This window comes from Talpa occidentalis, unplaced genomic scaffold, assembly GCF_014898055.3.
Source record: "Talpa occidentalis isolate TD23 unplaced genomic scaffold, MPIMG_talOcc4v2.1, whole genome shotgun sequence".
Taxonomy (NCBI): domain Eukaryota; kingdom Metazoa; phylum Chordata; class Mammalia; order Eulipotyphla; family Talpidae; genus Talpa; species Talpa occidentalis.
The window spans coordinates 97,496,946-97,522,714 of NW_026555331.1; the positions used below are offsets into that span (position 1 = coordinate 97,496,946).

A 25,769-nucleotide genomic window follows, 5' to 3' on the forward strand; every position below is an offset into this window, starting at 1 on the left:
TTATTAACTTTTCCCCTAATATTGCTTGTGATAATTTGACAGTGCAGATCAAATAGATGAATAGGTGCATGCATTTAAGGTGCTTTAAAGAATACTCTCTAGAACTGCATTTTGAGTAACAACTTCAAGGTTTTCAAATTCCTTTTTGTTTGGTTTTCACTGTTTAGTTACTATGGCTTGATTCATATCTGATTACTATGTGATTGCACTGCAAGAAAATGCATGGATTGAAAAGAACATTTTGCCAAATCCCAAAACTTGGTCAATCTATAGTGAAATAGATAATTAAGGAACTTTGGAAACAAAAGCCAGTGTGGGGCCATTTTAGTGCTCTCTCCTCAGGGTATATCACTAAAAATAGTGATCATTTTCCTGGCCATCTGACCTGTTACTGTGTGAAGAAATCTTGAAATCATTTCTCAGCCTTATTTTTCCCTCTTCACTTGATAGGCCACAAAAAAACCCACAAAAGCAAGGACGAGCAGGCTTTTATGATAATGTCGTCATCAGCTCCCAGCTTCAAACGCTTCTGCGGCTTTTGAGTTGTCATTTATAACTTGGAACTGAATCGACCCATAATTCCCCTGATACACTTAGAGAAATTGATAACAGACTCTGTACTTCTTTTATGGCTCGGAGGAGGCAACTCCAATCACATCACTATTGGCAGGCAATATTATTTTTTGACATGGTTGTAAAAGTATAAAGGAGCTTATGGCATTTGTTTAGATGAGAAATGGACTCTCAAGCTGTGCTGGGGTTTACAGGACCATATTAGTGAGAAGCAAAGGGAATATGATGTTTGCAAACAGGATATGATTTTATATATAAGTTTGGGTTTCATGCTCTGGTCCCTGGGGAAAGCCCTGCAGACAGCAGAGAATTCCACTTTTATCCTACAATAGACAAGCTCCTAGTGCCAAAAGGCAGAAAAATAAGTGTGGTCAATGGGCAGTGTCAGACCCTTGATTGGAGGAGGAGGAGCTATGGAAGAAGCAAAATGATTCCCTAGGAGGAATGAGGAATTGCAGAGCATGGGTAGAGTCTGGGCCTGCCTAACTGGTCAAAGATGTGCCAAAATTGAGACGCCATAAGGTTTAATCAAGGAACCTTTTCCAGCAGCAACTTAGTCAATCTGTGAACATGAAGCCAGCTTTGAAAAATAACTTTTACTCTGTCCTATTTGATTTCTATTTGATTTCACCTAGATCTGACACATTGAGGGCTAGGGATGTCTTTTTTTGTGATTTGGGGAGGGGGAAATGGGGAGAAGAATTAGGTGATTATGGGGAGGTAATTTAAGGCTCATTTCAATTGCTCTGTGGTTTTCAGCAGACATTTCTGTTATATACTGACTATACTCACTTTTCAGGAGGCAGGTTTGGATGAAATAACTTAAATTTTCTTTCATTTTGTCATATTTTAAATGTAAGAACTCTTCTCTGATATATAAATGTTACATACATAATAAATATTACATATATATACACATATGTATTCAGAAGAAAATTCTGTTATTTTATACTACATTTATGCTTCCATATTATTTTCCCATTTATTACACCACATTGGTCTTCCACATTTATTCTCCTCAATAACAGTAAAAAAAAAGAAAAAAATCCATTGGCAATCCTTTCAAAGGACAACTCTGACTTTCTTAATGTATTGTATCAGGGAATGATTTATTTTTATGACCAAATCTATGGATATATATTTAAATTAAAAATAACAAAAGGCTTGGTTAATACAGTTTTCTCCTGCTACTTAGAATGATCTTTTCAACAAAATCAGCACTTCAGAAGGCATAACATATACTCTCATATGAGTCATGAAGGGCAGGAAAAAAAAAGATTGTTGTCAATGATTAGGTAGATATACAGTAATAAAAGATTTAGACTAATGAGATAAGACCAATTTTTTTTCACTTGCTCATAGCCTATTTATCGAACTGTTGAACTATGACAGCATAGAAGAGGGATTTCCAAAATAGAAAAGAAAGGCGAGGGGTTTGGGGTTTACTCAGGCAGTCATAAGCTGAATCTTCAAGAACTATTAAGAATGAAAATGTTTATAGGAGTTTGTGTGAGGGGTGGAATAACTACTTAGGCCATAATACACTGTATTTTTGACGATTGCATCAAGCTGTTGCTGATTACAAAGGAATTCTTTTCCTCAAAAGAAAAATAAATAAATAAAACAAAATCTAATGTTTATGCCAAAATTTGAGTGTTCCTGAAATTTTGATATTAATTTGGGAACTCCTTCCATTCATCATAAGATGAATATGTGTGTGTGTGTGTGTTTATGTGTGTGTGTGTATATTATCCCCACCCAATTATCCTGAGCAGGCACAATGCCTTTTGTTACAGCCACAGAAAGAGGAGGGGGTGGCATCTGTTTCTTACATGAAGTAATCAGGATAATGTTGATTTCCCTTATATTAATGTTCGGCTCAAACCTGGCTTGTAATCAGTGTTTCATTTCCTCCATTGCTGCTATCAGAGATGTATCACAGTCCGCTTCCCTCCAGCACAAGAAAAGGATCCACCCTGATTTGGAGCCTCTCTTTTCCCCATCTTCCCTTCCTAATTGTATTTAGATTTTCATTAGCTTTATACTTGATGCACATGATACTATCAGGAATACCCCACGGCACCTGGAAAAAGTAAAACTGATAAGCTGCCTTCGTGAAATTGTTTGAAAATTTTGTTTCGTGCCGTGGATTCCACAAAAAGATCATGTTGCCCCAGACTTGGAAAACATAGTACAAGCATATTGCACAAGCCAGGGAATTTCTTCTCAATAACAAGGGAAGTTTCCAGTACGGCTTAGATTATGCTAATTGCATATACTCAATAATAGTTGCAGGGGAGTATTTATGCACATAGATAAATACACACACACATCTCTGTGTTTACTACATAATTAACAGAAAAACACAAAAATTGTATAGAATAATTGAGGCCATTGCTGTCCATTGAAGTGAAGAGGAAAATTAGGAAGGAAAACTTTAACTTCCTCTTTAATTCACTTAGCTGTTGCATCCCATCTATCATTAAATTCTTTGAATTACTCTGACAATGTCCCTAAGCACAATGGGATACATTTTTGAAATTTCATTTTCATTTTCTTAAAGTTAGCATTAATATAAAATGTTATTAAAATTCTGTTGGCAAAATGAAATACTGAAAATGCTATCATCAAAGCTCTACATCTGTTTTTTACTTTCTCAGAACCACATATATTAAAAAAACTATTTTAACCAAAGTCAATAACAAGAAAGAACATATGCATTTCTAGAATTTCTTATTCTACCATTTTACTCTGTTCTATAATTTTCTTCACTTGCCTGTGTATCTGGATTACAAATATTCAAAGAAATGAAATTGTGCCTTAGATTCTAGTGCTGAAAGTAAATGGATTTGATAAATTTAAGCTTCTAGCTAACATATGAAGTCATTGTTCTAAGAAATAAAAACTCTGGTTAGTTCAAACATGCTTGAATAAATTCAAATATGCAGTTACCTACAGAATACCTCTTCTTCTTGTCAAGAAAACATAAGGCCTTACTTAATTCAAATAAAAATTTAGAATTGATAAAAAAATGGAATTATCTAGGAAAAAAAGGAATCTTGGGACAGCTTCTATGTTGTGTAGCTAAATCCAAGCTACTCATCTTTTATGTGAAAAAAAAAAAGTTATTTTCCTTTTGTCTTATTACTATCCTAGGTATTTCCAGATCCTAACATTCATCTCTATAATAAACTAATGTTCATTCATTACATAATATTGTCATTTCATTATTAGATTTGTCTTTGAGACCTATTTGAAAAAAAGTAAAAGTAAAAGCACTATTTCTACTTTAAAAAAATACATTGCATTTCTTTGAAATCTAAACCTATAATAAATTAGTTTACAGCATTTTTGAGCCTTAGCAGACAGCTCAGAGCAGAGTCCCTAAGACTTAATCATTCCAAACCCTTGAGTGGAACCCATAACACTTGATTCCTAGGCCAATAGCATTGTTATTATTGTGCAATGTCTTAATTTTAGATATAAAATAAGTTAAATAAAGGACTTGAAAGACTATTAACTCACTTATCTTAAAAAATTTGTAAATCAAATCATTTTTATGAAATCTAATAAGACTAACACATTTAAGGATGCTATCTACCTAGCACTTATTATATTACAATCTAAACAAAAAAACAAAATGATATATATGTTCTCCAATATCTCTTATATGCACAGGTAGATAACCTCTATGACTATCTGTGAAGAGAATTCTCAAAATGATCCCATACTATTTTGAAGTGTGATCACTCAAAGAATTTAAAAAGCAAAGGCTTGCAAGTGGTAACATTCTTTGTTACTAAAGAGATCCCCTTTAACCTGTTTCCTCTTCTTCATACATTTCAACATCCATCCATTCATTCATTCATTAAATAAACATGTAGTATGTGCTGCATAATGAAGCAATAACCTCTAGTTCTATGCTTTCCTTTTACACTTTTATATTTTCTCCTTTTCAATTTCCATTTTTACTTCTTGTTATGCTTATCATGTATACTATATGATAATCTTCCTCTATTTCTAGTCATCAACTTTAGTGAGAAAGACCTGGGAATTCATGGAGATATGGATTGAAGGTAATCAGATTATCACTACTCTTAGTTGAGTGAGATCCAAGATCATTTTGTTAATGAAGTGTTTCTATGAGATAGTCTTCCTAACTTAGCTTTCTTTGTCAGAGACAGCAAAGAATTGTGAGAACTAGGAAGTGCAGTATCCAGCTTCAGCCCACTATTCTGTTATTCTGTTAATAAGAAGTATGAAGAAGTCAAACACCCAGTACTAATTGGCATGGACTAGTCTCTGTGCCTTTGGTCTTAATTATACTCATAAATTCCAGTGATTCCCACAGCTTGGGATAGAATTTATTCATTCATTTAATCATTTTTTTAGAACAAATAATGAATTCTTATTGTATGCCAGGAACTACAGATACAGTACCGAACAAAACAAAACAAACAAAATCAGTGGAGGAAATAGATAAACAGACATTAGTTTAAATGCATGTATATGGTGATGAATTTTGTGGAGAAAAGAAAGCAAGAAAGTGGATATGGAGTTAGGTGGTATAGGAAGGACAGAATTGGTGATTAATGAAAAGTGTTGCCTTTTGGAGATTATAATTCATGGGTGAGAGATGACTTTGGAGTCCTGGCTTCTTGTGGTGACTTACTTAAAGAGGGATACAAGGAATATAAAGATTCATACTGAAGGTCCAAAGTAGGGTGATGAGGAAATAGTGAAAGTTAATGGGAGACCAAGAGGTTGTCAGGATTCTGGGTTTCTGTCTGCACTTGTGCCCATGAAAATGTAGGGTTATTCTGTCCAGAACACAGAGTGCCTGGTCTCCTTTCAGACTTCCGGTGTGAGGGTATAAACAATAGGATGAGGGAAAACTGAATTTACAGGCATACCCAATGATGCTGAAGTCTCCCTTATGTTCTTACTTCAGCCTGGAGGAGGCTGAGGATAAGGACAGAGTTATCCAAACACTCAAAGATCTTGGACTCAATAGCAGGTTCTGGTTAACCCCCAGAGCCTAGCAGTATTAAGTACTTTGGGATTCCAAAGTACCCTCAGGACATTATTTTGAACATAGTTTCCTATATAAATTGTGCAGCTGCAAATTAGATACAGCACTCTAACACCTGCCTGTTTTCAAATACAATGAATAGGCCCTGATATTTGCATGACATTTTCCAGTGCCACTTATGGGCACTTTTTAGTGGCTTCTTGAATAACAGTGTTGCATCGTGGTCTCAGTTGTCTCTGGTTGGTCCTTTTGATTTATATCTGAGCTGCCAAGTTCCGAGTAACTGTCTGTGATTGCAGTAGCTTAGTGCATGTTCCAAAGGATCGTGACTTCTCATAATTTCTCTATGGCCCATTGTGTGTTTCAAGTATACATTCCAAGGAACACAAACTTTAGGGTATGAATTCCAGAGCTATTTCTTACTATATAGCCATCAATTTTTGATATTGAACAGAATAAATCAATTAAAAATTGACTAAGTTATTTAAGACTAATATTCAAATAAAAGAATTATCCTTTGATACTGTTGATTTCCAGGGGATTAATTTTAATGATAAGATTATCTGTTAAATAGAGGGGCAGGGCCTCCCCAGTGGCGCAGCGGTTGAGCGCTGGGTTGCAAAGCTGCCCGCAGCCTCTGCAGCACCGGTTCGATCCCCGGCTGCTCCCCGACCACCAGAAGAGGGTCCCACATGGCGCGCAGACCTCTCCTGGCGCCCGCTGCTCCCCTCAACAGTGTACTTTGGTCCTTCTGCCTGCTCTGCTCCCCGCTCTGGCTCTGGTGAATTCTCTCACCCTCCCGCGCTTCTGACTGTACCCAATGCTTGTATAATAAAACAAACAAATAAATAAATAAATAAATCTTTAAAAATAAATAAATAAATAAATAAATAAATAAATAGAGGAGCAGGTGAGATGCTGTAGCCTAAGCAGAGCCATTGAGTACTCTTTAAAACATACCTTGTTGATTTTCATAGAAAACCTCAGTCTCTGGCCTCCCCTGGTGGCGCAGTGGTTGAGCGCTGGACTGCGAAGCTGCCCAGCTGCCCGCAGCCTCTGCAGTGCCGGTTTGATGGTTCAATCCATGGCCGCCGGCGAGGGTCCCACATGGCGCGCAGACCTCTCCTGCCGCTTGCTGCTCCCCTCAGCAGTGTACTTCGTCAGTCTGCCTGTTCTGTTCCCCGCTCTGGCTCTGGTGAATTCTCTCACCCTCCTGCGCTTCTGACTGTACCCAGCTCTTGTATGTATAAATAAACAAATAATTAAATAATTAACTAAATAAATAAATAAATAAATAATTTTTTTTTTTAAAAAAGAAAAAAAAAATCTCAGCCTCATATCAGAGATTAAACATGCAGCTTCCAATGATAACCTACATCTTCTCATTTAGTCCCAACAACAATCCCAGGAGTCATATTGCTTAAGGTGAAACTCAGGCTTTTCCTTCTTCATATAAAGAAATTGGGACTTAGAGAGGGGTGTAATTTGTTTAAGTGACACAATTAGTAGGTTGTGAATTAGAGATCCTTTGATTTCCAAGCTCTTAACTACAATACTGTGCACAAACAGCTCTCCATAATTTCCTCATGTAATTGTGAGCACTCCTTTCTCAAATGAGAATAACCCTAGCCATAACACATCTCAATTGTTCGTTTTGCCAAGAGCATTCTTTTTAATTGAAATATCTAGAAAGTATTAAATCTTTGTACTCAGACATCATTAATTTGGGGTAAAAAGGTATGCAACTGTATACTGCATTTCAACTCTAACTAGAACACTGAAAGTTTTCTGCCTTTCAACCAAACCACCATGGAATGAATTAGAGAGAATCTTATTCCACACACCAACTGCATCAGAGTTAATTTTATTATGATGTCTTGATCAAAACAAGGATCAAAGCATGCTCTCTCTAATGAATAAATGTATTAGTACATTCCGATATACCCTTTACACAGGTTGTACATCAGATTAAATGAGGAGGCAGTAGGAAAATATTAAGAGAGATGTTACTTTCTAACTCAATCTTGGTAAGACTGACCAACACATCATTGAAAGTACAAATAATAACAGGAGCTCTCAAATTCCTTCACTAACCACATAACCCACACAAATCCATATATTATTTGGCAAATCTTTGAGTCCCTAAGTATCTTATGTAGGAATCCTTAGAGTTTAAAGATATTGCACTTAGCCACCACAAACACGTTCCTCTGCTTGTTACTGGCACGTAAATAGCAATGGGATAAGTTTCTGAAGATGAAGAGTGACTAGAAATTGCACAGACAAGGACAGAGCTGCCAGAAAGCAGTTGATCATACTGGGAAGAGGATTGTGGTAGAGCATTAATGTACATGGCATGCCCCTTGTCTCCTCCAGCTGCTGCATTAATAGTTCACGCCTTCTTTCCATATGGTATGTGGGTCACAGTATTCATTCATCATATCCATGCTTTTACTTGGAATCTGAAGGTCCGCCCAGTAAATTCTCTGTTTCTTTTTCATCTCACCATGACTAAAGAAGCTAAGGTGTGGACATTATAACCTATAAGTGATCCCAAGGGGAGGGTTGTCATTCATGGGTCCCTCCCAATGTTGAACAAAAGAGAGAAAGCATATGGGTTCACCCACCCATTGTCATCATAAATCCATCCCAGCTCATTTCAAAGGTCTCAGTATTTCAGCAGAACATTTAATATGAAATGAATATATACAATCAAAGAAATGTCATGTTGTATCACATGGGATAAGAGAGAACACCCATTGTTCCAGCCTGCAGAGAAAATAGGAGAATAAAATAAAGAATACCATAGGTCTTCATCCCAGAAATATGACTCTGACCAATGTCCTACAGGGAGAATATAGTGAGGGTAGTTCAGAGTTATAGAGGACTTTCAAGAGGTTTTTGAGGCTTTGCCACCAAATTGATTATGGAACTATTCCTGAGTGGTTTTAAAATTTGGGAATGTATCCTTTCTACCCATAGATCAGAGAAAACACAATGCAAACTCTGTTAATCATTATTTCACTTATGTGATTATCAGTTTCTTCGTCTGTAAAACATTGATAATCAAATCTTTCTCATTGCATTAGTATAAGAATCAAATGTAAGGATATAGGTTATCAGTGGCAGTTGTGCATAGAGACTGACCACTTCCAACCTCTGATGGGTGGCCCTAATTAATTCTGTTTTTATAGAGACTAAGTAGGGGGCTTCCTCAAAGGTATGATTTAAAAACTTCTTGAAAGTTCAGAAACCCTAAGTTCTTGGCCAATATATCTAGCCAACTGATTTTCTACCATTAGAATCATGGCACTTTAGGGATACTAGTAAGGGGAGAGGGGACATTGTTTTCAGATGTCCCTGTAATAATTTGTTTTGAAAATTAAAACATTTGGATTCAAATCTCCACATTATCACTGATTCATGGGTGTTTCTCTAACTCTAAAGTACGAATTCTGATACAACAGAACTGGATAGAGCCTGACATTCTACATTTTCTCACAGGCAACCATGTTGTGTCAATGCTGTTGACCCGGGGGCCACACTTTAACAAGAACATGTGTGATCATGAATAGGAAAAACATTTAGTTTTTCTGGGTCTTGGTTTCTTTACCTATGAAGTAGAGCTTCTCAATGAAATGTGCTCTATCATCCCTCTTTGGGGATCAAATATGGCATTGCTATGTGGTATGGTGCTACCTGAAGAAGAGAAAAGTGTTCATCACTAAATTTTGTATGGATTGCCAGACCTGACAGATGAAGGGATTTTTTATATCACATATTAGGTATTTTAGTCATAGTAAACCCTTCCAGGAAATATATCATTGTAGAATTATTGTTTTCTCATTCATTAATTTATGCATTTGACAGAAATTTATTAGACATCTGTTATTTGAGACACTGAAGAGACAGACACCATAACCCTCATTATACTTAACACTATCTCTCATGGTATATCATTAGGAAGAGATCTTCAGAGCAAATGATATAAAAAATATTTTTGAAGTTCACATCTGTATCAGTCAGATCAGGATGTCATAAGCCACAGAGTAGGTGGCTTTAACAACAGAAAGTTGTCACAGTTTTGAAGACTGGAAATCCAACATCAAGGTGCTGGCAGGATTGATTTCAGATTCTTCTGAAGCCTCTTTCCTTGGCTTGCCAATGCTTGCTTTCTTCTGTCCTCACGTGTTTTTTTGTGTGTATGTATCCCTGGCATCCCTTCCTTTTCTCATGAGGACATTAGTCATATTAAATTAGAACACCACCCTTATGTCCTCATTTAACCTTACTTATATCTTTATAGGCCCTGCCTATAAGTATAGTCACATTGGGTTTCAACATTTAAATTTTGGGAGAACACAATTTAGCCCATAACAATATTCATGTCTAGGACTGACTCTGATTGAGATCCCACCTTTTTTCAAGTTACTACCTCCTGAAGTTTCATTTCCTTTTTATAAAAGTGACTGATAATACATTTATTAAGCTCTCCTGGGGGATAAATTGGATAATGCTTATAAATGCTTAATGAGTGTCTAGTACTCCTTAGGTGTTCCATTCTGCCTCCTACTCTCTATTGATTCTGAAAGATACTTAATTTTTGTTTTTGTTTGTTCTGGTTGGGGGTAAATTTGACTTTACTAACTCTCCTACTAAGTCTATTAATAAAATAGACTCTTCTCTGAGTCTTTCCAATTCCCATATCCACTGTCACTATTCCTAGAAAGAAAATACCCATTGGAACCTTCAATTCTAGTTGTGAGAGTGGATCCTTGAGGATAGAAAAATATTGAACCACTAAAATACCTGTTAAATAGAAATAAAGGGAATAACTCTGTTTCCTAAAACAGATAAGAAATTTGGCAGATGCTATGTACTATATAGAGCTTGAAAAAGAATAAGCTATATTGAAAAACTGAAACATATTAGAAACTAAACAAGCTAAACTGATTTCAGTGATTTAAAAATCTTAGATAATTTCTAAATTATAAATCAAAATACCATATGAAGAAATATCTGTCCGTAATAGATGATTCATTTTAATACACCTTACCTGATGTGATACAAAAGAAGATAATTTCTTTTACTATTAAACTTATATATAAAACATGCCTCAATGGCACAGAATCAGTACTGTGATGAAAAAACTGTTTCTTTGTTGAGTCTGGTGTCTGTCAGGAGGCTTCTAGGGGCATCTGATCATTATTTAAGCTTAAACTCAATTATTCAGAAATGCCCTGTGGCTCTAGCAGCAGCAGAGCATAGCTGCAAGAACTTACTAAACTGCTTAGTGTTGGCTGAAGAGATTCAGTTCCTAGTTTTCAGGGTGAAATATTCAAAGCCTCTGAGGAAGAGCTGAATAGCATATTAACCATGCACAGTGCATATGAAAATTGCTCTGTTAGTGGACACAGTAGTATTCTATTTAACCCTGGGAATATTTCTAAAAGGAATCAACAAGCTGTGTTTAAATTATGTAAAGGAGACTGTGCCTAAATTCCTTTTTTTCTAAGTCATTCTCTTTCCATTTTAAATTCTTTCACATGCACTCTCAGCACAGGTAGCTTAATTTCTATCATGTGCGGCTTTAGCTTTGTTTCGGGTGCCAATGATTGAGCTATGCTGGATGTGCTTGGAAAAGGCCCATATTCATTCAGGAAACTCCAGTTGAACTAGATCCATATGTAGCTTAAAAAAAAATGTAGTTTTCTGATTGGAGGTATTTTCTGGCTTCCAGCATTATCACAGATGATTTTTGTTTTTGATGTGCTGTGGAATAAAAAGTAATGTTGGAACCAAAACTCAGATTTTTTTTTCCTTTTTTTTAGTTAACATCTACTGAGAGCTTGCTACTTTCCCCATTGTGTTGTGCTGTTAAGCACTTTGCATAGTGACTAATTTAATGCTAATAATAATTACATGAGAAAGGTGAGACTATCTCCATTTTTTAGAGTTTAGAGTGGTTAATGAACTTAATCAACTCTGACCCGTTTGTAAGTAAAAGTGCTAGTTTTCAATATCTCTAACATCAATAAAATAAAAAAAGATCTTATTGCATTAAATATAGATGATATCCTTGCTATAGCTACCACCCAAAAGAATGGGATAAAGTAGAGGAGGAGTTGTCCAATGACTGTTATTAAAAAGCTAATGAGAAAATCTAACAATTTCTCTAAATTCTGGGGTCATGGAAGTCTCTATGTAGAAATTATTTGTGTAATTTTTAGACAAATTATTGGTAGTCATTCTCTCTGGACATGACTTACCTTGATAGGGCTAATTTATTAACAAAACCTCTAATAACACATTCCTAGTTTTACCTCTACCTTAACCTCTTCTTTCTACATCTTATACCCAAACAGAGTTTTTTCTTTCAACAATTTGGAAAGAAAGTTCTTTCTCTGTGAGATCAACTGTTCTCAAATTACAGTGTGGTAAAGGACAATATTTTGTTTGCTTATGTTTTATTTCATCTCTTATAGAGCCATACTTTTGTAAAATGCAATAAAAATTGCTAAAACAGATACAAAAGATATGCCAGCTAAAAAAATAATCATTTTGATTAGTTCAATAAATATAAAATTACTCTAAAAATGCTACAAAGTGTGTAAAGGGTTGCTTGTGTTTATCTTGTGGAATGGAAACACTCTGTGGACCATCATGGTTCCGCAGACCACACTTTGAATAGAAGTATTCTAGACAAGTTGTTCTTGAGATGGTTGGATTTAAATCTGCCATCTTGTTGTTTGCTGTTCTATTTTGTTTTCTCTTCTTTTTTTTTCTTTCTTTTCTTTTTTTTTTCCTAATTTATGTTGAATTGAGTATTTTTTGTAAAGATTTATTTTTATTTATTTATGCATATAAGAACTAGGGTGTAGGCCAAATGCAGGGGTGTGAGAGGATTCAACTGAGCCAGAGTGGAGAGCAAAACAGGCAAATTCACTGATATATTCTGCTGAGGGGAGCAGTGGGTGAGGCAGAAGAGGTCTGCCGCACCATGTGGCTTAGCTCCCAGGCTGGGGATCAAACTCTTGCCACAGTGGCTGATGATAGCTTAATAACTCTGAGACTTTTAACTCCTGTACCACCAGGGAAGCCCTGATTTGAGTATTTTTAAAAATAGGTTTCATTTTATCTGCAGAATTAACTTATTACTTAATTAAACCCCATTTTTACTTTTTTCTCTAGCCTTTATAATTATTAGCATTTACCATGGACTACCTTCAATATTACATTATTGCATGTGTAATGTAAGACCTTTAGAATAATTTATTGGCAATCCTCTCTTCCCAGTTATATACTTTTTCTGTCATACATTTGAGTTTTACATGACATAAACCCCATAACAATATTTTATTAATTTTTCATTAGATAGCTTTTGCATTAGATCATCTTTTTAAGGGAATTAAATAAGAAAAAAATCTCTTTTGTTTGTGCCTTCATTGTTATCATTTTCAGCACTCTTCATTTCTTTGTGTCAATTCATCTGGTAATATACTATTTTTCCTGAATGATTTCTTCTACCACTTTCTGTAACTCAGGTCTGGTGTCAATAGAATAAAAGTGTCTATTTTCATTTGTTAAAGATATTTTTTCTGGTATAGAATTGTTGGTTGACTTTTTTTTCTTTGAAAACTCTGAAGATGTAATGCCATTGTCTTCTAGTTTAAGTAGTTTCTACTAAAACATTTTCCTAAAAAATCCTCATCTCCATTCAAATTTATGTTATGGTGTCTGTTTTCTCTGGCTGCCTTCAAGATTTATGTTTGAAATTTTAGCAGCTAGACTGTGATATGTCTTGGTGTGGTTTTCTTGCTTGTTTGTGTAATTGATTTTTTGGTGGTTATTTTTTTTCCTAGTTACTTGAAAATTTTGTATCAGTGGTTTCATTATTTCTTTAGGTATTCTCAATTGTTATCACTTCATATCATATTTCTTCTCTCTCTCTCTCCCTTTCTCTCTCTCTCTCTCTCCCTTTCCTTCTCTCCCTCTCTCCTTCCCTCCCTCTCAAGTCTCCTCTTACACCTGTGTTAAGCAATTTAAGTTACTTGGTTGTCACTGACCTCAACTCCTTAATCCCTACCCCAATTTTCTCTTTATTGGGTGCATCATTCTACAGCTTTCTTCACTGTAAGTAACAGAGTAACTGAGACCAATTGTTCTGTTCTTGTTCACAAACTGAGGGCTATGTAGTAATTGCCAAGAGGTGCATATGACACCCAGTGTTATCCATGGACTAAATATTTGCAACAAATCTGAGACTACATTTTCAAATGTATGTAGATGTTGCAGCAATTACTATACTTCAAATTTCTTTAAAATCACTGCTAAATTATCATCTTACCATTAAAATAGTCTTTTCTTTTTTTTTTAAAGATTTTATTTATTTATTTTATACAAGAACTGGAATACAGGCCAGATGTGCCGGAGGGTGAGAGGATTCACCAGAGACAGAGGCGGGAACAGAACAGTCAGACTGACGAAATACACTGCTGAGGGGAGCAGCGGGTGAGACAGGAGAGGTCTGCTGCGCCATGTGGGACCCTCGCCAGCTGGCAGGGATCGAACCAGTGCTGCAGAGTCTGCTGACAGTTTCACAGTGCTGCGCTCAACTGCCTGCACCACCAGGGGAGGCCTCATTAAAATATTCTTAAGAAACAAATGTTAAATAGTGATATAAAACTCTCTATGGTACTGTGAATATTTTTAACGTTTACTTTTAGTATCAAATTTGAAAACCTGAACATCCTTGCTCTAGTCTCATCCTCAGACTGCGGCTAAATATATCCCATTAAGAGTTAGAATAGTGGGCCTCCCCTGATGGCGCAGGCTGTTGAGCAGAGCGCTGTGAGGCTGTCCGCAGCCTCTGCATCCGCGGGATCTATCCCAGCCAGCCAGCGAGGGTCCCACATGGTGCGGCAGACCTCTCCTGTCTCGCCCCCTGCTCCCCTCAGCAGTGTATTTCAGTCAGTCTTCCTGTTCTGCTCCCTGCTCTGTCTCTGGTGAATCCTCTCACCTTCTCGAGCATCTGGCCTGTATCCCGGTTCTTGTATAAATGAATGAATGAATGAATAAATAAATAAATCTTAAAAAAAAAGAGAATAGTTACTCTGCATGCACACTCAAAAGTAATCTAATTGTATTAAGCAGTGATCATTGTACATAACGAACCCAGCTACTTCCTTTAAAATACACTTTTATCTTTCCTGCCTTAGAATTTACAAACTTTGTGTAAAAATAAGTCATTATGGACAGGAAAATTTTTGTACTGGCAGAGCAGAAACCATATTCAGCCAAAAAATAGGTCTCTTTATTAGTTTTTTTTTAATGAAATCTAGTTAATATTTAAATTGAATAATTGCACCTAAGGATTCCCCTCATTTACCTAACACTGTGTTATATCTACATTACCATTCTGGCCTCTGGAGTCATTTGCAGACGTGGCAACTGCATTAGTCTTTACCTTTGCCACTTTCTTTATGTAAGTCCAGGTTCTTTTTGTTTACTGTTTTTCATATTTGTGAGCTTTTTCTTGTCTATACTGGTCATTACCTTTAACATCAAGAAAATTGTTTACAATCTAGTTAACATTTAAATTTTGCCTGCTGTAGGTCAGAAGAAGCATTTTAAAAGAAGATTACTGTTGTTATTGCTGTTTCTTAAAACATAAATTACGTGGACATTGTTTAATATTCAAGGATTGATGTATCTATAGACAATTAATTTACTTGGAGTCCTGATTATTTTATGTACTTCATGTCATTTTTTTATTGCTGCTTTTATGTGGTAAATCTCAGAACAGATAAAATTACAGAGAAAAAAGCTAGATGCTTGTTCAAAGGATTTGCAGAAGGACAAAGGCTTCTGAATAAGAAGGTGGTATTTCCACCCAGGAAGGAACTTCATTTCTTACAAAATCCTAGGTATGGATTTTGCTCATTTTAATTTATGTTCCTAATTCACAGTGAAATAAAGAAATTGTGAAAACAATAGCTTTCGAAATGCTGCCCCCAACTTTTAGCTGCTCAGAACTTGTTTCAAAGGAAATGCATAGTTGGAAGGGTGGGTATACTCAGAAATGATTCTTAAATATGTCCGCTCAACAAAAGGAATCGTGGCTGTTCAAAGGCAACAGGTTGACCATGTATTCTCAACCTGCCTGTGTGCAAGCACATCCTAACATCAATAACCATTTCTCATTCTTATCAATAACCACTTCTCAAGAATCTGACTTTTAGTAAGTAGAAATTGTTTCTTTCTGTTTTCATTTGGATATGGATGCCAAAATCATATAATATCTCTTGATCTTTTGTTTTGCCACTGATATTTTGTAATTACTCCTTTTTGAAATCATTAAAAAAAATTGCAGTTCTAAGGAAAAGATAAGTTGAGATCAGTGTAAAAGAATGGGGAAAACTGTGAAAGGTTTTTCCTGGCTCTGTCACTAACACTTATGAAACATAAGAAACTGAAAAGGGCAGAACAGTACTTAAAAATATGCTTATATTAGTGTTGCTTCTATTCAGTAGACAGAATTATTTGTATAAATTCAGAAAAACAACTGTGTTGGTCAAAATTATTCTTGGTTGTGTTCCAAATAAAATATAAGAGACAAAGCACAACTTTTTAAAAAATAGTAGGATATAAAGTATTTTCTTTTCCCTGCTCACTTTATCTTTCACTTGTCTATACTCTTTGGGCTACCTTTCTACTTTCTCCTTTTGCTGCTGCTTCCTTCTTTATATTTTTATTTTATTTTTACCATATATCATAAAAAATTTAAAACAGCTTTCAAAACAAACAAGTAAGTGTTATGTGTGTTTTTTTTTCAGTTTTTTTCAGTTTTTTTTAATTTATATTTTTAGTTTTATATTCCCCATACAATTGCAACCCCCTGATTTTGACCCCAATCCCTCCTTTCCCTGCCCTCCCCCCAAAGTGTGTCTCTGGTTCATAGTTGTTTGTTGATTTTGATTTTTTTCTTTCTTATAGTTATTCTTTTTCCTGGTCCCTATTTAGGTTTTCTAGATTCCTGTAATGAGTAAGACCATCCGGTATTTTTCTTTTTCTTTCTGGCTTATTTCGCTGAGCATGATCCCTTCCAGCTCCATCCATGTTGCTGCAAATTGCATGTGCTTATCTTTTTTGAATGCTGAGTAATATTCCATTGTGTATATGTACCACATCTTCTTAATCAAGTCATCTATTTTTGGGCATCTGGGTTGTTTCCAAAGATTAGCTATTGTAAATTGTGCTGCTATAAACATAGGGGTGCAGGTGCTCTTTGGAATTAATGTTTCTGTGTCCTTTGGGTAAATACCTAAGAGTGGAATTGCTGAATCATATGGAAGCTCTAGCATTAGTAGGTTGAGGAATCTCCACACAGCTTTCCACAGTGGTTGGACCAGTTTGCAGTCCCACCAGCATTGCAGGAGAGTTCCTTTCTCTCCACATCCTCGCCAACATTTGTTGTTGCTAGTTTTTTTTAATATGTGCCATTGTCACTGGTATGAGTTGGTATCTCATTGTAGTTTTGATTTGCATTTCCCTGATTAGAAGTGATGTTGAACATTTTTTCATATGCCTGGTGGCCATTTGCATTTCCTCTTGGAGAAGTTTCTTTTTAGCTCTTCTGCCCATTTTTTGACTGGATTATTTTCTTTGTTGTTGTTGAGTCTCATCAGCTCTTTGTAGATTTTTGTGATCAGTCCTTTATCATTAGTGTTGTGTACAAAAATGTTCTCCCAGTCAGTGGGATTTCTCTTTGTTTTGGTTATTGTCTCTTTTGCTGTGCAGAAGCTCTTTAATTTGATGTAGTCCCAGCTCTTGATCTTTGCTTTCACTATCACTGCTTTGAGTGATGTGTCTGTAAAGATGTCTTTGAGGTGCATGTCATGTAGTGTTTCGCCTTCATTTCCTTCTATATATTTTATGGTTTCAGGTCTTATGTCTAGTTCTTTAATCCATTTTGAGTTGGTTTTTGTGCATGGTGTGAGGTAGTAGTCAAGCTTCATTCTTTTGCATGTAGCAACCCAGTTTTCCCAGCACCATTTATTGAACAAAATTTCTTTGCTCCAATGCATATTCTTTGCTCCTTTGTCAAAGATTAGTTGACCATAGATCTGTGGGTTTATTTCTCGGCTTTCTATTTGGTTCCATTGATCCATGTGTCTGTTCTGGTTCCACTACCATGCAGTTTTGATTATTATGGCTTTGTAGTATGTTACATGTGTTTTAAAAGCAGGTTTTGTTATCATTCAAAAGTGAAAGTAAAGTGAGCCAAAAGTGAGATAACAACATAAAGTGTGGAATGTAGTAGCTGCTAATTTTACTAAAGGAAAATCCTAGTTTTACTTTGAGATTTTTAGCATACACTATGGAAGAGGCATTGCTATTTGTATGTTCTCAATGTTTCTAGAGCAAGATTTCTCAACTTTGGCATTGTTAACATTTTAAGTAACATAATTCTGCAGTAAGGACTGCTCTGTGCCCAGTAAGATCTGTAGCAGCATTTATGGCTTCTACTCACCAAAAAGCAATGGCAAACTGACTACTCAGACTAGACAACTAAAGAAGTCTCCAGAAATTGCTGAAAGCAATTGGTTTAGAACAAAGACAACAAATTATAACACTTGAGACATTTCTAACTATTCCAGATATAACTTCTAACTATCTTAGCAATTTTAACTATTTTAGCAGTTTTGCATGGTAGAAGTTAAATATCTTTAAAGATAAAGCATTCATGCAAGTCCTAGCTAACTTACTTAACTAGATAAATCTTTGATTCTATAATATAATTGGAATCTGATTTTTTTAAATAATTTTTTTGTTTATTTTGCTTAGACTAGCATAAAAATACTTTCACATTGCCTGGATCTTAGTAAGTACTCAAATTATGATTAGATATAATTATTATTGGCAATATTATCTATAAATAATAAAAAATAGAACTTTATAGAGTAGAGAAATATATAATAAAACTGAAAACCAGATCTATCCATACTATTTTTCTATTACATTCTCTATTTTTTGAATTGTAGTCTGCTATGACTTGGAGTGAATCAGATCATGTTTCTACCATTCTCATATTTTGATTTTTTGATTCAGTAGTCCTTTTTATCCTTTGTTCTCTCTCACTACCACTAGGAGAGATTGCAACATGTTTTTAGAAAGCAAGGATTATTTCAGGAGTGTGGTAGAAAGATGTATGCTGGCACAGTTAGAGGTATACGTGACAGTCTTCAGACCAGCCTCTTTAAGTCACAGTGTGCTCATTCGGTAAGTACTTATTAGGCCTCTACTGTGGGCTGGGCATTACAAAATGAGGGGGACAGTCACAGAAAGAGTAGTAGCTGCCCTTTGTCACATACTCATTTAATCCTCCCCGGAATCATATGCCATGATTCTTTAAAAAGTTGCCATTTCAAAGATGAAGAAATCAAGACAAAGCTATATTAATGAATAAATTGCCTAATGTCACTCAAGTTTTTGTGGAGAAACCATAGTTACACTCTGAAAATCTGATAACTGAAACATAATTCTTCAATATTTTTTGAAAGGATCTTACTTTCTATTCATTTATTTACTTTTCTCACTTGTTATTTATGTATTTATATATTTATTATTTATCGTTCTTGATAGCTCTTAAGTTGGTAAGGATCTCATGAAAAAAAGGATCAGGGCCTCCCCGGTGGCGCAGCGGTTGAGCGCTGGGTTGCGAAGCTGCCCGCAGCCTCTGCGGCCCCGGTTCGATCCCCGGCTGCTCCCCGGCCACCAGAGGAGGGTCCCACATGGCGCGCAGACCTCTCCTGCCGCCCGCTGCTCCCCTCAGCAGTGTACTTCGGTCCTTCTGCCTGCTCTGCTCCCCGCTCTGGCTCTGGTGAATTCTCTCACCCTCCCGCGCTTCTGACTGTGCCCAGTGCTTGTATAAACAAAACAAAACAAACAAACAAACAAATAAATAAATAAAACATGCCTCTATTAAAAAAAAAATGTTATAAAAAAAATGTTTAAAAAAAAAAAAAAGAAAAAAAGGATATCAAAAACCTTAGGAAACTGCTTAGTGCATTGTGAATATGTATTTTTGTTACTCATTTTATTTTTTCCATGTTCATTAGACCGCTTTAATTTAATTCTTCTTTTTAAAATTATACTTTTATATGACATTTCTGCTCTTTGATCCATTTGGGAAGTCTTGATATTTGTATAGTCACAAAAATTTATTGCATTTCTTGGTGCTCCAAGTAATTTATGTGTCCTAAAATTAGAAACTTCTACCATGCAAATCTGTTATTTGTACTTTATTTTTATTATGAAATATTTTCTACATAAAAGTGTGTGCGTGTGTGTGTGTATACATACACACATATATATATACACACACACACTTTTATGTAGAAAATACACACACACATATATGTGAATTATAAAACACCACTATTTCAGGTCCTTTTTACATATGTTCTCATATTGCATGTATGAAAGAAGTAAAGAGTATTTTATAACAGCAAATCCAAAATATTGGTTCAGGTTTTGTTTTGATAATGTTCTCTAGTATAGAAGCAACTATGTATTTTAATGACCTAATTTTGACAATACCAGTGTACATTTAGGCAAACAGCTAAATTATACTAAATGTTTAAAATTTTAAGCTTCTATTGTGAAAACAAATTGCTCTTTGAAGTTTAATGTTAATGTTTTAAGAATGAGGACCACACACTCCTTATGCTTCTTACTCACTGACTGCTACTGCTACCTGCCTAATACTCATCTTTGGTTACTGTAAACCTGCAGCCAGAAAAGTATTTGAATTTTCCCCCTCTAGTACTTGCAAATCCAATTTTTATGTATAGTTAAGTGCTCTTAGCTTTTACTCTATCTACTATTGGAGCCTAGTTTCTAGCAGGCCTGTAGCTACGCCAGATCCGGCCTATGTAATGCTGTTTATAATGAGAAATCTAAACAGGGAATGGCAGTGAGGCATGGCAGGAATGTGTTTCCATTGGAGAAGTCAGTGTAGAGAAAAAGTATAAGCAAAGCCGTGTCCAGAAGGCCTTTTCAGCTGGCCAAGACGGAAGACTAATGTTATTGTACATAGGTTGTTACCCTGCCAGCCCTTCCTCACAGATTTGCTTTCTCTCTCTCTCTTCCCCTCTCCCCAACTACCCCCCCCATACTCCCTCTCTTTCTCTTTTCCCTCTCTCTTTCTGTGGGCTCTGCTGACTGTTTGCTCAGGTGGACAGTGACACCATTTGGAATGAGCTGCACTCGTCCGGTGCTGCACGCATGGCTGTTGGCTGTGTCATCGAGCTGGCTTCCAAAGTGGCCTCAGGAGAGCTGAAGGTGAGGTCTGGGTTGCATTAAGTGTGGGAAATTCAGAGAAGAAGCTAAAACAGAGCTGTTGTTGTTGGGGAATTGTGAGGCGTGTGGGGTGGTAATAAAAGGAGAGGGGTGGGGGGAGAGGGCAGGGAGATGGCCACTAAGGTGTGATTTAACTTGTCTGTAGGTAGGTAGTAGCTGATCCTGCTCCCAGGGCCTTCTCTCCTTGGGGAAACTTTGTGGTCAGGGCACTCTGGTGCATTTTTAAGAGCGTAGAAATGGTGAGTAAAGCTATGGTCCAGGTTAAAAATACCCTTAGTATATACATATCTGTCATGCCCTCCTGGGATTCTCTTTTGAAGCGATTTAAAAAATATGATTACTGAGAACTATATATAAGCTCAGAATACCACCCAGAGAGAGGGGTGAGGGGTGGAGAGAAAGGTAAATACCAGACGGGAAGGATTGGGAGGAAGAAGGAAATTGTTGATTAGAAGGGTAATGATCCAGAGTATGTTTTTCCACGAAAGAACTTCAAAAATGAGCTACACTTTATTGTTCTTTTCTTTTTATGGTTTCTTCTTTTCTACATCACATGAAAAGAACAATGTCCAAACCCCAGTGTTTCCCAGTCTAAACAATTTATAAAAGCCAGAAACCTGACAAACGTTGACATTTTATTTGGTATTTTAACAGTGCTATTTAAAGGTATGCCATGTGCATCTTGAATGCAGTTGCCCCAATAAACTTTGTCAGTGCTAACATGGCTTTTTAATGCACTAGTTCACACACTTCATAACGAAATCTGGGCAGTGACTGATTTGGTATTTTTAGCAATTGTGGGGCTCAAGGGAAATATATTGTGACCAACAACATGTGCACTGTGAGTTTTGTTAATCTAAAATAAAATCTAATTAGGATTATTTTTCTTTATGTCTAATGAATTTTTATTCAATTATACCTGACTGGACTGTTCCACTTGTGATTAAAATTTCAGGAGAGGAATGTGCACTTTACAATGCATTGTCTGCCCCAGAAATTATTCTCCAACTGTTTAAGAAGTCAGAGTCTATAGAGGTATAATTTTGACAAGATGAACTGTGTTAAAAAAAAAATATATATATATATATATATATATATATATATAGAGAGAGAGAGAGAGAGAGAGAGAACATGCACACACGCATGCAGTGATGGGAGTAGGCGGGCAGGGTGATGGTCACTGAGGTGTGATTTAACTCCTCTATAGGTAGGTACTAGCTGATTTGTATATATATATATGCATATACATATATATATATACAAATGTGTGTGTGCATGTGTGTGTGTATAGATAGATAAATATAGGCCTTATTTGCAGCTGGTACCATCAGCATCAGAACATAATTAGTGATTTCTGAGGTCATTAATAGGGTGATTTCCCCAAGTATTTATTTTTGTTTATGAGTTATTGAAGAGTAGAAAGGAATCAGCCTTATGGAAAGGTTTTGGTTGTTCCCCAGTAGCAATTTAGGAATAATTCTTCCTGTCTGAGTATGCTATATGTAGCACGAAAATAAATTGACATTTTAAAAGAATATTGGAGAGTCTTTTCAAAAATTGAAATAATAGGCAATAGGCTATAGTATTTTAATTTTTATATTATGTTGGCATAGATTGTTGGCTAACAATGAAAAATGATTATGTTAGCATTTGCAATTTCTAATTGTTTTGATTTTGTGGAAATTTAATCAACAAATCAGAAACCTTCTCAAGTAGAATGATTACATATATAATATACTTGTTAAAATTATTGCTTTAACCTCAGAGAGTACAGCAATGCCAAATATATATGAAGAGTGTTGAAAACGCACTCAGTAGTCATTTAATCCAGTCAATTACATACAAAGTGTCAGCAACATATAATATGGACATGTTACCTCCAGCTGTACTAACACTGGCTATCTTTGTTAAGAACAAAGGCTCATACAAATGCTTTTTCTTCCCTTAGTGATTAGAAAAGAAAAGAGCAATAATAATAATAGAAAAAAAGCCAGTCTAAGGATCAAGAAATCTTCTTTCAGGCTCTGCTACACTATCATTTGTGGCAAATCACTTAACTTCTCTCTGCTTTGGTTTACTGTTCAGCAAAATCAGCAAGGCAGAACTGATTTCACTGAAGATCCTCTGTGGCAATGCCTAGCTGAGCTATTTGTAAATGAAAAGTGGATCTGATTTTCAGTCATAAGTACTATGGCATATCAGTAGTAGATAGTCCAAAACTACTTACATTGCTGAATATAAAAGCTTTGCAACAGGTATATCTTTATGATTGTTAACCTAAAGTAAAAAGTCCAAGACAAGTAGAACCATAACAAAGGCACCAGACCAAGAGACATTAGCCCTTTGGTTGCTGATAATTTGAGGAGGCCTACAGGGATGCCATGGTAGAAGGGCAGTAGTTACAGATGACTCACAGCCCCAGACAAGAACTGAGATAGAGAGCTATATTAAGGACATCTAGCAGCCAAAAATTTTCCTCAGTGTCTAGCTGTCCTAGACTTCAATATGATAGGACTTTCATGTCTGTTGCCCAAGAACACAATTACTTATGGTTTGTAGATTGACTTCATTAGGTCTAGCAAGAAAATACAGAAGCTGATTGAAGGTATAAGTAATTCTTTGGTAAAAGATGTAAAAAGAGAAAATTTTAGTGTTTCATTTTTCATTTTCTGCATCTATATTCAGTTCTCAGATGTTCTAGCCCATTTTCCAAGTAAATCAATAACTTGAAATGGCATTGACATATTATAATACTGTATTTTGTTATACTGCACTAATTTTTCTTGGAAAGTAGAGATGAATTAAGAACTTTATTTCAACTAGGCTGGTCCTGGATGGAGTGCTGATGAGAGGTTTGGTAGAGCTAGGAGAGTTCACTGAAATTTTAGAGGTTGGGGGCCTGGGAGATAAACCATGTATGTACAGAAAAGAAAAATGTCAAAGACAAAATGTGATTATCTTGAATTTTTTGCTTGATTTAAATTTTCTAAATTTTAGAAAACAATACACTAACCAAAAGATCCAAAGGGACCAGGAAAAAGAATAACTATAAGAAAAAAAAAAATCAAAATCAACAAACAACTATGAACCAGAGACACTCTGTGGGGTGTGGGGGGCGAGGAAAGGAGGGATTTGGGTTAAAATAAGGGGGTTGCAATTGTATGGGGAATATAAAAATAAAATTAAAAAAAGAAAGAAAGAAAGAAGAAAGAAAGAAAGAAAGAAAGAAAGAAAGAAAGAAAGAAAGAAAGAAAGAAAGAGAGAAAGAGAGAAAGAAAGAAAGAAAAAAACTATCTTCAAGTGATAGTTTCAGAGTTTTCTTAACTTTAGTAATTGTATTGTGCAAATGCAAATGTTTTATATTTCCCAGGGAATCAGATAATTAAAGTATTTCCACTTCAAAAAAAAAAAGAAAATATGATTTCTAAAATCACCATATTATATTGTTTAAAATGTCTACTTTTCAACATAAATTTATGAGTCTTGCAAAGACTCAGATGTATAAATGAAGAGTAACAGGTAAAGGTAACCACATAAATAAATATAAACAATAAAAATGAATTTTTCTCCTCAGACATAAAAGACAACTGAATAAAACAAAAACTATAAATATGTCATGGACACATGGTGCATAAAAATAAATAAATGAATAAGTAAATAAATGTGAAGATATACAACCTATTTTTTACTATCCTAGAATTTTATTAACTTAGCTATAAACTTAGCATTACCTATATCATTCCTGACTTCTCTGAATAATTTGGCTGTAATTCTCAGTTTTTCATTATTTTAAATAAAAAAATTCATATATTATATATGTACATAAAAAATGTCAATTGCATGAAAATAGTGGCTCAAAGGAGAATACTGGGAATCATATTTTGTTTTCCCTATACAACCGCAAAGCAGAGTTTTCAGACACTATTAAAATCTGGGTCATAGCTAAAGTAAATTATTAAAATTAAGGTGTTAATTATAATTCACTGAGCATCTAGTAAGAAAACAATACAAAATATATTAAAAGAAATGACAAGAAAATTAAAATGGTACACTGGAGAATATTAATGTTTACTTTAAGAGAAGACAGTAGTGGAGGGCACATGTAGAACAAATGCCAAAGTCACTGTGCCAATTTCTAACCCTAACAATAGCACATAGAATACGTAATGTTCTTCATTCTTTTTTTTAAAAAGATTTATTTATTTATGCGTGCAAGAACTGGGGTACATGCCAGAGGTGCAGGGCGGGTGAGAGGATTCATCAGAGACAGCGGGAAACTGAACAGGCAGATTGACTGAAAATACACTGTTAAGGGGAGCAGCGGGCAGGACAAGAGAGGTCTGCTGCCTCATGTGGGTTGCTCCCTGGCCTGGTGGGGAATGAACTCTTAACTGCAGAGGTTGCAGATAGCTTCATGGTGCTGCGCTTAACCCCCTTGCGCCACCAGGGAGGCTCCTGTTCTTCATTCTTGATTATATTTGCCATTTTCAGATCTTTAATGTTTGCTAATCTGTGAATATACAATCTGTAATTATAAAATCTGTGCATATAAGTTGCCTCTTTATAATGAAATTGTTATTAGGTAGAGATAAATTAAAATTATTGTATCTTTCTTAAGCCTTTTTTTTTTAAACATATGTACTGATTTATTTATTTATACAAGCACTGGGCACAGTCAGAAGCGCGGGAGGGTGAGAGATTTCAGAGCGGGGAACAGAACAAGGAAATACACTGCTGAGGGGAGCAGCGGGCGGCAGGAGAGGTCTGCGTACCATGTGGGACCCTCCTCTGGTGGCCGGGG

The 25,769-nt window shown here is 35.6% G+C and overlaps 1 protein-coding gene across 1 annotated transcript in view; it reads left to right on the forward strand.

Moving 5' to 3' along the window:
* Positions 1 to 25,769, forward strand: part of HDAC9 (histone deacetylase 9) — an 853,144-nt gene that overhangs the window by 641,678 nt on the left and 185,697 nt on the right. Inside the window, exon 26 of the mRNA XM_054692408.1 lies at positions 20,843 to 20,950. Coding sequence (XP_054548383.1) covers positions 20,843 to 20,950 — 108 coding nt within the window. The remainder of the gene's footprint in view (positions 1 to 20,842; positions 20,951 to 25,769) is intronic.